The sequence below is a fragment of the Osmia lignaria genome, chromosome 11 (genome assembly GCF_051020975.1).
Source record: "Osmia lignaria lignaria isolate PbOS001 chromosome 11, iyOsmLign1, whole genome shotgun sequence".
Lineage (NCBI taxonomy): Eukaryota > Metazoa > Arthropoda > Insecta > Hymenoptera > Megachilidae > Osmia > Osmia lignaria.
Genome location: NC_135042.1, coordinates 3,850,669 through 3,866,039, shown reverse-complemented (window position 1 = coordinate 3,866,039; position 15,371 = coordinate 3,850,669). Strand labels below are relative to the sequence as shown.

General features: G+C 38.1%; 1 protein-coding gene across 2 annotated transcripts in view; it reads right to left on the bottom strand.

The window, feature by feature from the left end:
• Positions 1-15,371, bottom strand: part of Sol1 — a 362,434-nt gene that overhangs the window by 172,449 nt on the left and 174,614 nt on the right. For both annotated transcript variants that reach the window (XM_076691075.1, XM_076691076.1), the window contains 4 exons: positions 11,021-11,177; positions 8,623-8,682; positions 2,354-2,565; positions 598-675 (listed from right to left, as the gene is read on the bottom strand). In XM_076691075.1, the coding sequence (XP_076547190.1) occupies positions 598-675; positions 2,354-2,565; positions 8,623-8,682; positions 11,021-11,177 (507 nt within the window). The remainder of the gene's footprint in view (positions 1-597; positions 676-2,353; positions 2,566-8,622; positions 8,683-11,020; positions 11,178-15,371) is intronic.

The following is a 15,371-nucleotide window of genomic DNA, read 5'->3' as shown; positions in this document are numbered from 1 at the left end:
CAGATCTATTCATATTGATAGGTCGTTATTAATCTTTAAAAATAATGGTAATGAAAATTAAAGGACTCGTTAAATCCACTAATTAAAAAAGAAAACAGAAAAAAAAATAGACTATTTCTTTCATGAGTGAAATTTACAAAAAATATAACTAAATTTTAATTATTATTCAAAAATGGTATTAAAGAAAGTGATTTTACTTTCTAAGTGATTTAGATCTATAAGTTTCTCTAAACTAATCACTCAACTACTTCTACAGATCAATTTCTAAAACCGTTTCTGTTCGAAACTCTATCGGTATGCTCTGCTTTAAAGCAGCTTGTCGTTCACGTGTCGTTTCAATGAAATAGAAAACATTCGTGCTCCTCTTGGTCGAGGTGAAACGTTCGGTATCGAATCGATACCATTCGCTATTTCTTACTTAACCATCCGTCTTGGTTCCCCTGTCTCTATTAATCCTTTGGATTATCCGCGAGGCAGGGAGTCACTTACCAAGTGAATATACTCGTCCACGAAAGGATAATCGAAGGGGGCGACGGTGGTAAAATTATTGATTGAGAGTGATAATAAATCTACGACATATAGGAATGATGTACTTACTCGTAGCGCTGACAGCCGGCCCGATGACCGAGTACTTAGGGTTACCGGTAACAGCCCCAGGGACGACCTTGTCCAGCTCTGAAATACGTTATTGTAATTATCCTCGGAATATACAGTGCCGTTAATTACAGTTGGGAGTCTCGTGAGCGAATGGAACATGGCCAATCTACGTTCGCAAAGGGTCCCTATTCATGATTTATTGCCTCATAAATAGCGGATCGCGGTAGAACGATCCTTACGCCTCGCGTATTTCGTCCACGGACACGCGAGCTACTCGATTCGTTTCGCCGATGAAACTTCAATGTCGCCCCTGGTAATTGAATCCGAGGAAACTGACGCGGATCCCGTGAACCGGGTCGTTAATTAATTTGACCATGATTAACATGCCGGTAACGAGTAAGGAGGTCGAACCTACAACGGATACCCGATCTTATCACACCTGTAATAACGAACTTATGCAAATAGGAGGACAGTTGCGGCGATAACCCGTTACCAGATGGAAGCTTTCGAGACCCGGTTGCTACGATATGATAAGAATGAAGTTTCATGGAATTATATTGAGAAGGATGGTAAGCTTTAGATGGAAAAACGAGAAAATCGAGCTCCATGTTGAAAGCTCACGTTTTACGGCGTGTCGGAGGTGCTTTGCCTCCTATTTTACAAACGGAACTGACAGAAAGATGAAAAGCTTCTGGCAAGCTCTGTTTCGAGCCGCTTTCACGTCTATCATCGTGTGCAGTTTGTAAAATGCACTCGTGATTAAGGTGCACTATTGAAGAAGTAATTGCAGAGTAATTTAAAGTTAAAAAACTTCAAGAGTTCATATCATTGGGTTATCGTCATTAATTAATACCGTAATAGAATGAATTTTCTAAGCTGTTATTATATTTTTCAATTCCATATCATTGCACGCCTTGAAAACAGCACTACTTGTGCCATCTTGCCGATGGTGGCGCAATTCCGGGCCTTCAATTTCAAAAAGACCGCCACAGGAAGTAGGATGGAGCTCTGCAGGGAAAATACCCACAGAGTCTAGTCGATAATACATCAGCTGAGAACTCTCCGAGAAAGATACCAAACAGACTCAGTCACTGAAATACCGACGGTTCAGTTTTGGTCATGGTTCAGCGTTTAGTCGATGGTTGGCGTTGGTAGGGCCGTTTCCGGGGTGCGCAGTGGTATGAATTTGAAAAGCGCAGAAAAAAGCGCTCTCAATATTTTCAATTTGGAATTTTTTAAACTAAGTAGCGACGTCATTTGGAAAGAAAATATGAACTTTAGGTAAAATTTTTGTATAGTCGAAAGAGCAGTTCAATTATAAAAGATCTCTAATTTATAAGACTCAACGAAAAAATAATTTTATAATATCATCATGCGTTTTTAATCTCAGAAAGATTCCAATTTGCAAAGCTGCAAAGCTTTCGTTAAAAACGTCGTACCTAGTTTATACGTTAAGGAAGTCAGCACGAACGGAACGGCGATCTATCGAATTACGGAAATTGACATTCGAAAGACAGACGATCGCGAAGAAGAAACGTCCAGACGTTCAAGGACCGAAGACGTTCTCCTGAAGCATCTCGTATAATTTCTATGAAGCTCGGTTACCTTAGTCAACTCAAGATCACTTTGCTATTCAAGCAAAGCAACGAAGAGAGACACCGGAAATGGAAATGAAATTGGTAGATGGGAAGTGGAGAGTGGAAGGTCATTGGGTTTTCATAATGCCGAACGGTGGACAGTGTGATTCGTTACTCACCAGGATGCGGCGCATCGTCCAATGGTTGAAATTGAAACATCGCCTTGAAGCCTTGGCCTGGCCACTCGGAATTAGCGACGAACTCGACGTACAGGTCTGACCCTGTGCTGAGTACTTCCACTTCCGCTCCTTGGTTGCAGAGCACAGCTATTGTGGCTGCTCCTGAATCCCTCCCGTCGTGTACCCTGATTAAATCCGCTCTATTCAGGCAACTGTAACAAGACACCATTCGTTAACGATGATAAATTATCAATATGTCATACTATGTCGCGAATCAATGAACCGGAAATCGAGAATTCTTCCGAATGGCAGCGCCATGTAGATCACTTAAGTTTCCACTGAATCGTTATATCAAATTGATTATCACGATTGCTTAGATTTCTTAGATGAGATTATTATTTCAAATCAAGTAGTTGGGTAGATAATAATTTCGTCAATTAAGGACATTTTTAAAAAAATAGTGACGTTCATTCCCCCTGTAGAATCCCCCCATTCCTGGGTACCAGTTATTTCCCGAGTATTTCAGAACCACATACCAATAAAAATTTTTAATTTAACTTAGATTTTCCTTAAAATAATTTCAAAGAACAGCCTTACACCCTAGTTTGAAAATATGAAATATTATTCAGGTAGTTATATTCATTTCCTGTTTCACAAATTAGAATCCAATATTCAATATTCAATCAAAACTACTTCAACCCCGAGTGCCATCATGAAAGTACATCTGATTGGTGTCTAATCGATGAACACTATTAATCATTCTTCAATTTCAATACGAGATGTATCCACGTGTTCTAATTTTGCACTCGTACGAAAGATGAAGAGACTCTTTAATCTCTGCCATGGTAATTGGTTGATCCGTTCAGGTAATATCGTTATCCCCTGGTCATCATCGATCAAGCTTCTTAAATCGATCGGATCACCGATTCCCCGTTGGCTGAAGTCGACCCCCGTTACAGCGAGGTGTAATTCTCTTCCGTTCGATTGGGCAGAGTAGTTCGACTACACCTATAAAGAGAATCACGGACTTATTGATGGAACATCGTTCCCATATATCTTTCTTTCTTTCTCCGTCGGTATTTCCTTCGCTGGCCTACTTCATTCGTTGTTTTCACCGACGTTAGCTTTGTCACTGTAGTGTCTTTGCAGTTTCACCTTTAACTCCTCTTCTCGGCTACTCACTCGACGTCGACCTCGACTCCCACCTCTACTTCTTCCCACACCCCCGCAACCCCATTCCCTGTTCCACCTGGTGCATCGTTTCTTCCCCTTTTTTTTTTCCTTTTTTTGGTGCAAGATCTTGCAACGAGACGAGTCACTCGAAGAGAACTTTATCTCGCCTTCGTTCAAGAGGCAGACCTTGAGAAATAACTGTGACTACCTCGGTTGCGAATCGTGTCTAAAGCTTTTCTTAAATTGCACAAATGTATTGATATTTCGGACAAATGTGAGATTTTTCAAGATTATTGAAATTCTTAAGTTCTTTATCTGTTTTCATTTTTCGACTGTTCAACTGTATATTTTCTTTTTAAGTAGATCAAAGCCTAGGTCAGGCGTGATGGTACCCTGGTTCACTTCTACAATCCCACTTTCTTCTGTCCTATATATGTACCCACGATAAGACTTCATTAAAAAGCTTCCCTGGAAGTAAGTCAAGGACACCAAGCAAGTTCCCCTACATTGCTCGTTATTAAAAATTTTAAAGAAAGCGAATCGTTAAATAAAATGGGCCACAAAGAAAATTAAACATTAACACTCTTGCTTGTACCAATAACAAAATTATTTGATGAGTAATTATGCTACCATGTGAAATATCAGCTGAAGTAGAAAAATTATAAATATAATATTGAATAGTAGCTCCTATCAGCAATCAAATAAAAGACGTAAATATTATCTATTACTCAAGTCCGTTTTACGGTTAAATGCATCCTTGCAAATTCAGCAACGGCTACCGTCATCTTCATGCAACTAGGGAAGCCGAAGCATCGTCGGTGTACATTGTACACTAAGTTGCTACGAGTTGCCACAAGTGTTCGGGAATAGGTGTATCGAGTGGCTGACAGAGAGGAGTCTGTTGGTATCCATCAACTCCATTCAGAATAATATCTGAGTGCGTCTGACAGCGTGGCTTAACCCTGATATATCGAGGCATTTCTCAGCGGTCTTGCTAGCTCTTAACGAATTTTACCACGACCATCGTGGTAAGCGTTATCGAGGCACGGGATTAATTAATAGGATCAGTCGACTTCTGTTCCTCCAGTTCGTTTTGTTTTGCCCTGGAAGAGGATCGTTCTACTGGCCCTTGAATTAATCATTCCTCCAGGCTTCTTGCCCTCATCTGTCTAGTTTACAGAGCACATTCAGGAATTTAAAACGTTCACGGATGGATGAGCACCTCGAGGTTAATCGTCGAAAGAGATATTGATAAAATTTGTAAAATGATTCAATCTTTTAGAGTTTAAAAATAGATTACAAATTTCACGTTAGAGTAAATTAAGTTCTATGTTTTATTAATAGAAATTCACTTGATCAACTTGTGAAGCCAAGATATAGAAATATAGGAAATAAAATTATCCGTTATTTAATCGTGAAAGAGGAACAAAGTTGATTCATGCGCTGATTGAAAAATGCAAACAACGCGAAGACAAATAGTACTTTTGTTTCAACAGTAGCGGAATGAAGTTAAATCGATTCAACGGAAACAGAGAACCTGGCCCGAAATCAACTATCCCTCGTCGGCGAGGTCGTAACGATGGAATATTAAAGCAAATACGAAACACGGAAAAAATATGCACCTCGCTGGCGAACTAATATTTGAGAGTCACAAATTATCACGTTTGCAGTAATTGCAGTGTTTCGTAGCTACAGTTTGAATCGGTCATAAATCAGACTATCCGCCGATATAAGCAAAACGAAAGTGCAGAACACTCGTAAAGCACTTTTACAACGTGATTAAGAACTTAGAAAATTCTGTAATAATAATTTTAAGCAAAAATTTATTATATTTTGGTTGCAAAAATGTTTCCTTCCAGATATTCTATGCGGTCTGACCAATGATTTATATATTCTACTTAAAGCCTAGAATTTTAATTTAGCTGCATCAATTAATATTTGAATTATTATATTTAGAATTTTCCAATGACAAGAGCACGAATTAAATCCGAACTGTGTCTTTACCTGCAGGTTTAATGAATGGTAACTACCCTTATTTCTTTTTTATTATGACTCGTATCTTATGAAAGCGCGGGTCGACCACTTTGAATTCGAAAGATCGGGAAGGGTTGAATGGCGGAATGAAATTAAGGAAGCCCAATACTGAATTAGGACGGAGTTTGTGGATTTATCAAGGATTAACTCCTGCACGGTGCAGCTGTAAGTCTCCGAGCACCTCTCCTTTCCCAGCTCGACCTCACCATCACCATTCTCAGTTCTAAGTCTTCGAGCAGAGAGGAACTTTATGTGGGTTAAGTAGAATCATGGTCCGTGCTACGCTCAAAGGATTTAGGGGTCAGGTGTAGCAGATACTGTAGGATTCGAAAAAAAAAAGGAGAACTCGCGTAAAGCTACGTTCCCCGCCACTTCAACCTCCCATTGTGGTAGGGTTAATAACGTTTGATGATTAAAGGACCATACCTAATTCGGACGCCTTTAATACTTCTCTTAATTTTTCAAGGAAAAGATAATTATAGATTATCGAATATTTTATGTTTGGGTACAATGAAAATTAATTTCAACGTTAAAATCAAAATAATTGTGAGAGGAAAATTGTGATACAATTTCATTATTTACAATGAACTAATAAAAAAACTATTAATCATGTAACTGAATGGACGTGGAACACGTTATGTTCCCGTGGGCTTATCGTGCATTAAAAATCCTGCACCAACAGATTTTATGACGCTGTCCAGTAAAGCAAGCTTAAAAAAGGATGGAATTCATGATAACCTGTTTGAAAGGACCATAGCAGAGCCTTCAGTATTACCTCGTGACAGATTTATACCCGTAATATCGAAAGCATTAAGCGTTTGACGTATTGGCGATCATAAAGTTTGAAGAATCATAAGATCTATCTTTGATTCACGAGCTAACATTGTTAAACGCCACGTCGTCATATTATTTGTAATTATTTAACTAAATTAAATTTTTGGTAATGGTCATCATCAATTATTTAATTAATACTTTAACGATGGTATGTTTTCGGAATTTCTGACATTTGCAATTTTAAATATTTTTCTTTAAACTTAACAAAGGATTGCTAATTGAATTGAAATTAGTTATTCCAGTCAGTATACTAAGCAGATTACAGGTGTGAAGGAATCTGGTTAGACATACTAAGAGACGGCGAGGAGCAAGGAAACGGATCTGTTCAAGCAAATGAAGGGGGTGGAGAGACAGGGAAGAATACCGGACCATTTCTACCCTCAGAGGACTTCTCTCACGGTTGTTCGCCAGCTGCCAGAGTCAGTTTTAGCTGGTCTTATATCAAACTTCCAGCACCGACGATGACACCAACGTCGACGAGTTCATTACCGATTAGCAAACATTTGTCCAAGGATAATCAGTTTACGTATTAATTAACTGAAATTCATGCCTTTACCCTTTTTCGTGTATAACTTGAAATAACAAAAATCTAAAATCCACCGGTATTTTCTTTAGTCTTAAAATAAACATCAAAGTGCAGAAACAATACAACCATAGTTTCCTTTACGACAGTTTAATTATGAAAGCCCGCGCATGCCGTTCATAAAGCTTTCATACGCACCATTTTCCTCGAGTATCTGATAAATGATAAAAAGGGTGAAGGCCGCGGGTACGTCAGTCGTGCTTCTATTACGCTAATTGTGAATTACGACGCCTGTCGGTTATTAACGTTTACGAGCTAACGAGGCACGATAACGAGTAGCAAGATCGCGAATGGCGAGACGAAACTTTTCTATTTAAAAGTTTTCCGGGCCAACATTGTGCTCGTTGGACGTAGTTCGATGGTACGTCAAACCGCGAACAGAGCACAGGACGTGAATCGAGGCTTTAGCTGGATTAAACACGCAATAGAGATTTACGTATACGATAAATTTCCTAGGATTAATATTTTTTATTCTGTCCGTTCGATCGTTTGTTTAAACTTTAATGGGATCTCAACGAGCCGATAGTAAAGAGATATAAAATGGTCCGGTAAACGAAATATCGGGAACGGGGGTGATCACTTTGACTTGAAATATCAGTATGACACATGGAATAATTGTTGTATATATAAAACGTTAATAGTACTAAATAAGTATTTTTTTGTTGAATCAATTTTATTCGCGAGTGTACAGATAAATTGTACATTCATTTTCGATAAACTGGTTCTTTTTTCTTTTCTATATGAAAGTGTAAGCAAACAAGCGCACACGAAAGTTTTCAACGCCCGTTTGCGTTTTCATTTTGAGGCCGGATGACCGTAGTGTTTATTGAGCCAAGGAATTTAACGAGCTTTGCACGGCGACAAGACGGAAGAAAATTTCACGAATCTCACGGATGCCGGTGTATTTTGTGAAGCGTGCTTTTTGACGCGACACGACGCGACGCGGATTTCTAAGCTTCGCCGCTCATAAATCGACGATTCTCCAGCGTAGTTTTCGTTTAATGATGGCTCCTTTACCGTGTCGCGACAAGTCGAATCGTATCCTACGAATTCACGATCTTTGATCCTCTCTACAATCTCTTTTCCTCTTTCTATTTAAAAAAAGAGAGAACTCACGAAACTCGATTTCTATACGGAATATGCGACGAACTTTCCCCTCGGCTGCGAAATTGCTTTCACGAATCTATCGGCTTCGGGACGAGACTCCAGGAGAAAAAATTTGTAAATCATTTATAAGCCACTGAATTTTAAAGCTCCACCTCGCTTGGCTACCTAATGGCCTTTGGCTCGTCGAACGAAAACGTGATTTTTAACTTATTGACTGGCTGTAATTCGAATGACAAAACGGCTTATTCTCTTTTTTTCAATTTTGTAATATTATTACTGATACAGCTGTTCGTAATAGCATCCGAAGCAACGTGTATTGTTGGAGTAAAAAATATATTCCTCGTTTTTTTTATTTTATTTTATTCTTTTGTTTTGTTTAATAAAATAACTGTGCGAAAACGCAAATATTAGTTTGAAAGCGACGTTGTAAAAAATTTAAGTATTTGTATTTAATATGGAAAATATTGCAGTATGAATCTTCGTTGCAGAGAAAAATAATTGAAGTAATATACTAGAAGATTAAAAAGTAAAAACTCACCTTAGGTCTCCTTTTTGTAGAGAAATCTCCTCGAAAAATAAACGAATCCTCTCCTTTAATCTGAAACAAGATACACACTTGTCAAGCGACTGTTTTTAAAGTTTTTGCTCTATTATTGGATATGCAAATGGAAAACTGCAGAAAGGAGAAATTACTATCTCAAATGAGATCTGTTTAGATTAACTTTACACAGATGTTGTTGGAAAGTAGGAAGAAGTACTTGATAGAGTGTATAAAATATCCGTTGATATCCGCAAGTATATGCACAAATACAATATTCAAACATTTCCGCTGTAAATGCAGAGATATTACAAGTTCTGGGTCGACGTATCGTCAATATTCTCGTTCATTTATTTTTCACAAAGAGGAGACGGATGTTGACGAGAGGGAATCGATTTTAACTTCAATACCAGCAAACTCGTATGGAATATTTTAATTTAGAATAAATTACTTGGTACTGTATATACGGATTCATTAAAAAATCAAATATTATATGAAGATTGAAAAACGATTTTACACACGAGTGAAATAACAGAGCACAAACATTTGCCATTTATTATTTTTCAATCACTTAATCCTCAATATTATCTCAATATTTTTCGCCAGTCATAACCCTTCTCTTATTTCTAGTTTCACCTTATTCTTTTGACATTTATCAATGTTCGCGATCAAAGATTCTATCAAGAGCAACAGACTCGTCGATTATCGACAGGGCGAGTATCAGAGGGCAATTTGCAGCTTTGATGTAACGACATTCATAAATCCGTAGGAGCGGATTGTGCACGCGTGTAGCAGCGCATCCGTCAGGTTTATAGTTATGCACGGTGCGCTGTTACCCTGACACGACTGTTAGGCATAGCAAACTGCAAACGCTACTTTGATACAATTACTGCAATTAAGCGGAAGCCACAATACTACGGAAATCATATCTGCATACTGGCTCGACACCGCGGTTAAATTCACTGCCTACAAACGACATACCGAAATTACTGAATCCGACTGTGATTTCAAGCGATTTCTGTCTGCGATCGGAGCAAACGTTTCAGAGGAACGTGACGCGATTAATCAAACGAACGTCTTCGAAAAATGATCAGTAAGTACAAATGTCACGATGACATTTGACTCATTGGAAATTCTGGCCGATCACAAAGTGCGCGAAAAATAAAAAAGGAGAGCATGCACTTAGAAAATAAATGTAATTATCACTTCCACTGAAAGCAGAAGAAGGATTTGTTTTCTGTTACAAAGACAACTCGTTTTCTACCAGGAATGCCTTTCGACGTTTCTAATTAAAATTGATTATTCAATCAGAACATCTTAAATTATGTAACTGTAATTGAACTAGATTAAAAACATCTGAAATCTTCAAAACACCAACATCGCCATTTATTGAAATTTATTTTATTAAATTATCGTTGAAATGGAACGTGTAGTTGTTATTAAAAAACTCCAAGAGTACATTAATAACTTAGAGTTCCATTTTTTTTTCATTTCTTTTTCGCAACCACATGCCGGACAAGTGTCGTCTATTAAATTCCTTTCTCAAGTAGTTATTTCGAAGATCCGGTCTCAAGGATACCGACGCTTCCTTCATCCTCCCTCAGCGAACAATATATCTCTTTTTCACCCTGGCTGCTACTTTATGCGATTATACCGAAAATGCTCGACACAACCGGCATAAAGTTTCGACAGACAGTGTAATAAAGAGTGGAGATGAGAAATGAAGAAAGTTACGCCAGTAGGGAAACCGAAACATTTCTGGTGACAAGAGCAGAACGTTACTAAGTGTAATATGATTATGTACAAGAGGAATAGCTATTTAATTCTTCTTCAGATTTTTAAATCTAAGTTAATTGATGGTCTTATGAAGCTACTATTTCATTTAAGAATCGTTTCACCGAAAAATAATAAATGGCAACTGAGAATTATATATGGCCTGACTAATAATGGTGATATACTACTGTGAAATGCTCAATTCCTTTGTTATTTATCTAAAATTACTGAATATATTTTAAATAGAAAAATTATTCATACTGATCACTAAGAGAGTGATTATGAGTTCTGTATGATCTGATCAAAAACAATTATACTACTGTAGAATAAAATTATCCAGCCTCTTTTGAAAATAATTTCAAATATTTCCCTTACTTCTGTTATATAATAGATACTGTTTATCAATAACGAATGTAAATTGATTAACCCAGAAAATGTTGATCACAGTGGACGAAGGGTACATGGATCAGGTGTTAATTAACCTGCATCCAGATTACGGATTGGAGCCGTTAAATCCGCGAGAACGTTAGATATATAGGGGGACTTGAGATTGGTCTCGAGATGCATTATATATGGATTATGTCGGGATCAGTTTGCGAGTTTGATAGTAGGTCAGCATAGTTACCTTGCCCGGAAGAGGTACGAGCACCGGATGTTCTTTGGGTAGGAGGACGGGTACCGTGGCGAGTAGAAACGTCCGTATTGCCGTTTTGACTGTGAACTGACAAACTCGAGGTCACACATCGTGCCAGGAATGAGCACGCCGTCTGTCTCGAATAATCCTGAAACAGAAGGGATGACACGGTTAGATGCGAATACATTTACATTAATCATCACATTTTCACAATTTATTCGTGTTCGAGATTGATGGAAATCTCGGGGGACTGCGCTTGGTAGCAAATTAACAAAGTCACTTTTCGAAAATTGATGTGTATTTCAATTCGAGTCAATATGTACCATTCTTTGTTACCTGAATGTGTGAAAATGAGCTGTCAGATGAATGACGCACGTGCTCCTTGAACTAAACTGGTATAATGAGCTATGCTCAGTGCTAATCTTGTCGCCTACACGTGGACAAGATCAGAGTGCTACATTGTGATCACTACACTATGATTTTGCTTCACTCGAGATGCCCGAGGTTAAATTTTGAAAAATTTGTGATAAACGCGTCCGAACTACTGTCACTTGACAAAACCGTAATGGCGTCCGTGAAGTTTTGGCGCGCAAACGAGCGAGAAGACCCGGAACTAGCGAGTTGCTTGAGAGAGGAAACTCCCGATCGATAAACGGATCGATCCAGGAAGCGCCGCCACGCGGAGCTTTTTTGAACTACCCATTTAAATTTTTTATCTTGTAACAAAGAAATTTTCAACGTAAAAATCCAAATATTTTTCTTTTATTTAAAATAAATTTAATATAAATTCAATTTATATTCCGCTCAATAGAACACACATTTAACGTTATAAAATGCCATAGAAAAGTTTGTGGTTTCAGCTGGAACACCAAACGGCCAAGTTACGATAGTTTGACTGGAAACAATGAAACTCGCCTACCGATTAATACTGAATAATTTCATTACAGTTTTCCATAGTCGGGCATTAACTTATCTCCAAATATCCGAATATTTCCCCGTGGTAATACATCGCAACGAAATGTACCAGTGCTTGAAAGTTTCCTCAGCCCGACGGAACTTGCCGGATATTTTCCAGGTGCATTAGAAATTTCGGAATCCCTGAAACTCCGCGCGGCAACGCTTCAAACTCATTTCAAGCGGAACATCGCGAGCCAAGCTTTTCGAATTCCCACGAACCACCCTTCCTTAATTAGATTTATTCAAATTACTTTAATATTTCTAATATACATTATTCGTAGTGTTCAATAAAATATTTTTCCTAAGAGTGAAAGTATTTTCATGATTTTCTCTCGGCAAGTTACTCGACGAACTGAACTGCCGTCAGACGATAAGGAAAGGGGTGGCAAGATGTTTGTGGCCGTGTTCGCCGCCACATGACGAACCGCAGCTACTTATCTTGACAAATGGCGATTATCTGCTTTAGGAACAGCTGACTGACGTAATCAGGCTGTAACATAATGACACGTCAACACCTAAATACCCGACAGAATCTAATCAGCTGATCTGCACTCGTGCCAATGCGAATCTGATCTAATTATTCCCCTGCGTAATTCAGATTAACGAAAATTGCTGATCTTACACGGTGATTGTCCCGGATACCATGGACAATTCGAATCAATAAATCCATTGATCTTCTAATTACAACTACGCCTAATTGATTTCTCGCTCGAAAGTGATCAGGATTTATGTAATTCTAGTGAAAAAGTTTTACTTATATATTGAATTTTTGCGGGACAAAATTTTACTGAAACGTGAGAGACACGTTTTTCAATGAACCAACAGAGAGGAACCGTTCCAGTGCCGCGACAAAAGTTTCCATTTGCATGCAAATTAAGCAAAAAAGTAATTTAAGGTACTACTTTTTGCCCTCAATTAATTCCTGTTCTACAGAACTCTCCTCTGTTGATGACAATGGTGTCATTATCTGTAGCAAAGGTTCGGTGGCTGTTTCAATGTTGATTATCTTCTGTTCGCGGTGTGTCTCTTTCCTCGTGTTTTTCATTACGCTAAATGGTAATTATCTACTATTTGGTCAGTGTCTCCGATTCTTTTTAAACTCGAAAGGAAACATTGAATAAATTCAATGGTTAATCCGAAAGAAACCTTTGTTCTCTGCACTTGCCATGCTAGCAAATTTCTAGTCGCATTAACTTTGTAACAGGACACCGTGTGTGTGTATGTGGCAAAGGCTATCTTTTACAGGCGAGCATCCGGCGCTATAAAAATGCGCTTACCCAACAGGGACTTGGAAGTCAAGGTCGGAAAAAACAGTGGAAACCTTGGAAACTCCTTTCCGTGTGGCAGTAGAATCACGAAAGAAACGAGTGGGCGTATAGTTATAAAGAAAGAATAAAATTTCGCCTTGCATGGTGGAAGCTATTCAAACGGTAGGTTGGCTGGACGCTTTAGATATGGAAACGTATAAAATTCTGCGTGTTTCAAGTGATTAGTGTGTAGTTGCTAACACGAAGAAAGAGATTTTCACTGTATACGCGAGTATCGTAATAAAATAATTAGAATCAAAAGAAATTTAATGGGGTTCTAAATGGTGATCAATACTTTGGTCTTCAGAATTTTTTTCACTTTAATTTTAACTTTATTAACTGAAAATGATGACAACAGAAAATCAATTTAATTCGTCATCTGATTGCTCGCGTTTCGTTACTTTAAGCAAAAGATACACGGAAAGGAGCTTAGTTACGAGTTAATGCCCTCTAGCAATTAAATTCTCCGTTCCTCTTTTCCCTCTTCCTTTTAATCCCTCGGATGTATGTACGACACGATGAACATCGTGCGCTTCATGCGAGGCTGGTACGTGTGTAGAACGCTTGATGTGGTCGAGCATTCGGTGGCACACGTTGCAGATTGCAAGAAAAGTGTGTTCCGCACGCCTAAGCGCCAAGTCAACTTTGGAATATGTGTAAATCCAACTGTGGCTAGGGACTAACATCCTCCATATTCACGTACAGATGCTACGTACGTACAATATCGTTCAAAAGTATCAAAATGATTTTCATCGAATTGATATAATGTTACTTCATTAAAATTGTTAGGCGAATAGTTAAAAAATTTAAACTTCTAATCATTTTAATCGTTTCTAAAAAAAAATTAGAAAATTACGGAGGTACTTTTCAAAGCGAAAGAGTTAACATTTCCTACTACCCCCTAAAATCATAAATAATAAAAAGAAACAAAAATTTTTTAATTATTTTTTTTTTAAATATCGTGAGTTGACTTAATTAACGTAGTTTCATAACACAACTATGAAACAATTCGGAAGCAGCGAGAAGATACTAGTTTCATTTCGCAAACACGGTCAGATAGAGTTGCCATTTGTTAATATCACTTATTTTGGGTACCAGCACTGGTAGATGCTTTTTCTGACAACTACACAAGCCGTGGCCCGACAACCGTGAAATTTTCAACCGATGAAAATTTCAGTTATCGCCCACCCAACCTTCCGAGTTTTGATGCCCTCTTCACCCTCGGAATTTCTGGTTAACTCGTTGTGATGGAGCCTGTGAGCAACCATTTGGGAAACTGTACCCTGCAAAGTACTGCTCGTACAGTTAGTTTGCCAACATCCACACGCCAGTTTCTACTGACCAGCTGTTTTCTAATTCATAATTTTTCGTTCGACCTTTTCACGTCTCCATCAATGGTTTCAACCAATTTCAGTCGAGTGCCGACCTATGTATGCGTGTCGAAGTTTCTCTACCCTTTTGATCTGATGGAAACTTGTCGAACTGAAGCTTCGCAAACGAAATTCTTTTGCAGATGTCAAAATGTACAAGAGTTTCTTTATGATCATTGATTATGCCTTTGATAAACCAAATGCAGTCATTTTTATTAAAATATATCTTCAAATTGATATTTCTTATTTAATATCATACGATCCAATACAATTCCTATAAATATTATTGCGCGTATAAAACGTTTAGAGAATCTCTGATGTTTATTGTATCGGTATCTATACCTCATTGTGCAGAGCATGGAATTTGCTGCAGTATCAGAGGATGAAACACGCTTGGAAATCATAAACGTTGACCAGGTCACGCGATGCGACGTGAAAACTCCACTCGACGAAAATTTCTGTTCCTCGTACATTACCAACTTTTCTATTTCACGAGTCGAAAAGAGACTATCGAAAACTGCGACGACAAAGTGAACACCGAACGTGATGCCGAACATTGAAAATCGACAAGAATATCCGAGCTTGCAAATTTCTACCATCGAAAGAACTTTAAAAAGTGTTTCCTTTCGTTAGCTGAAATATCAAACTAAACTCCGTTAACTGAATATTCCATTATAAATGATTCAATTTCAACTATCTTTTAAACGA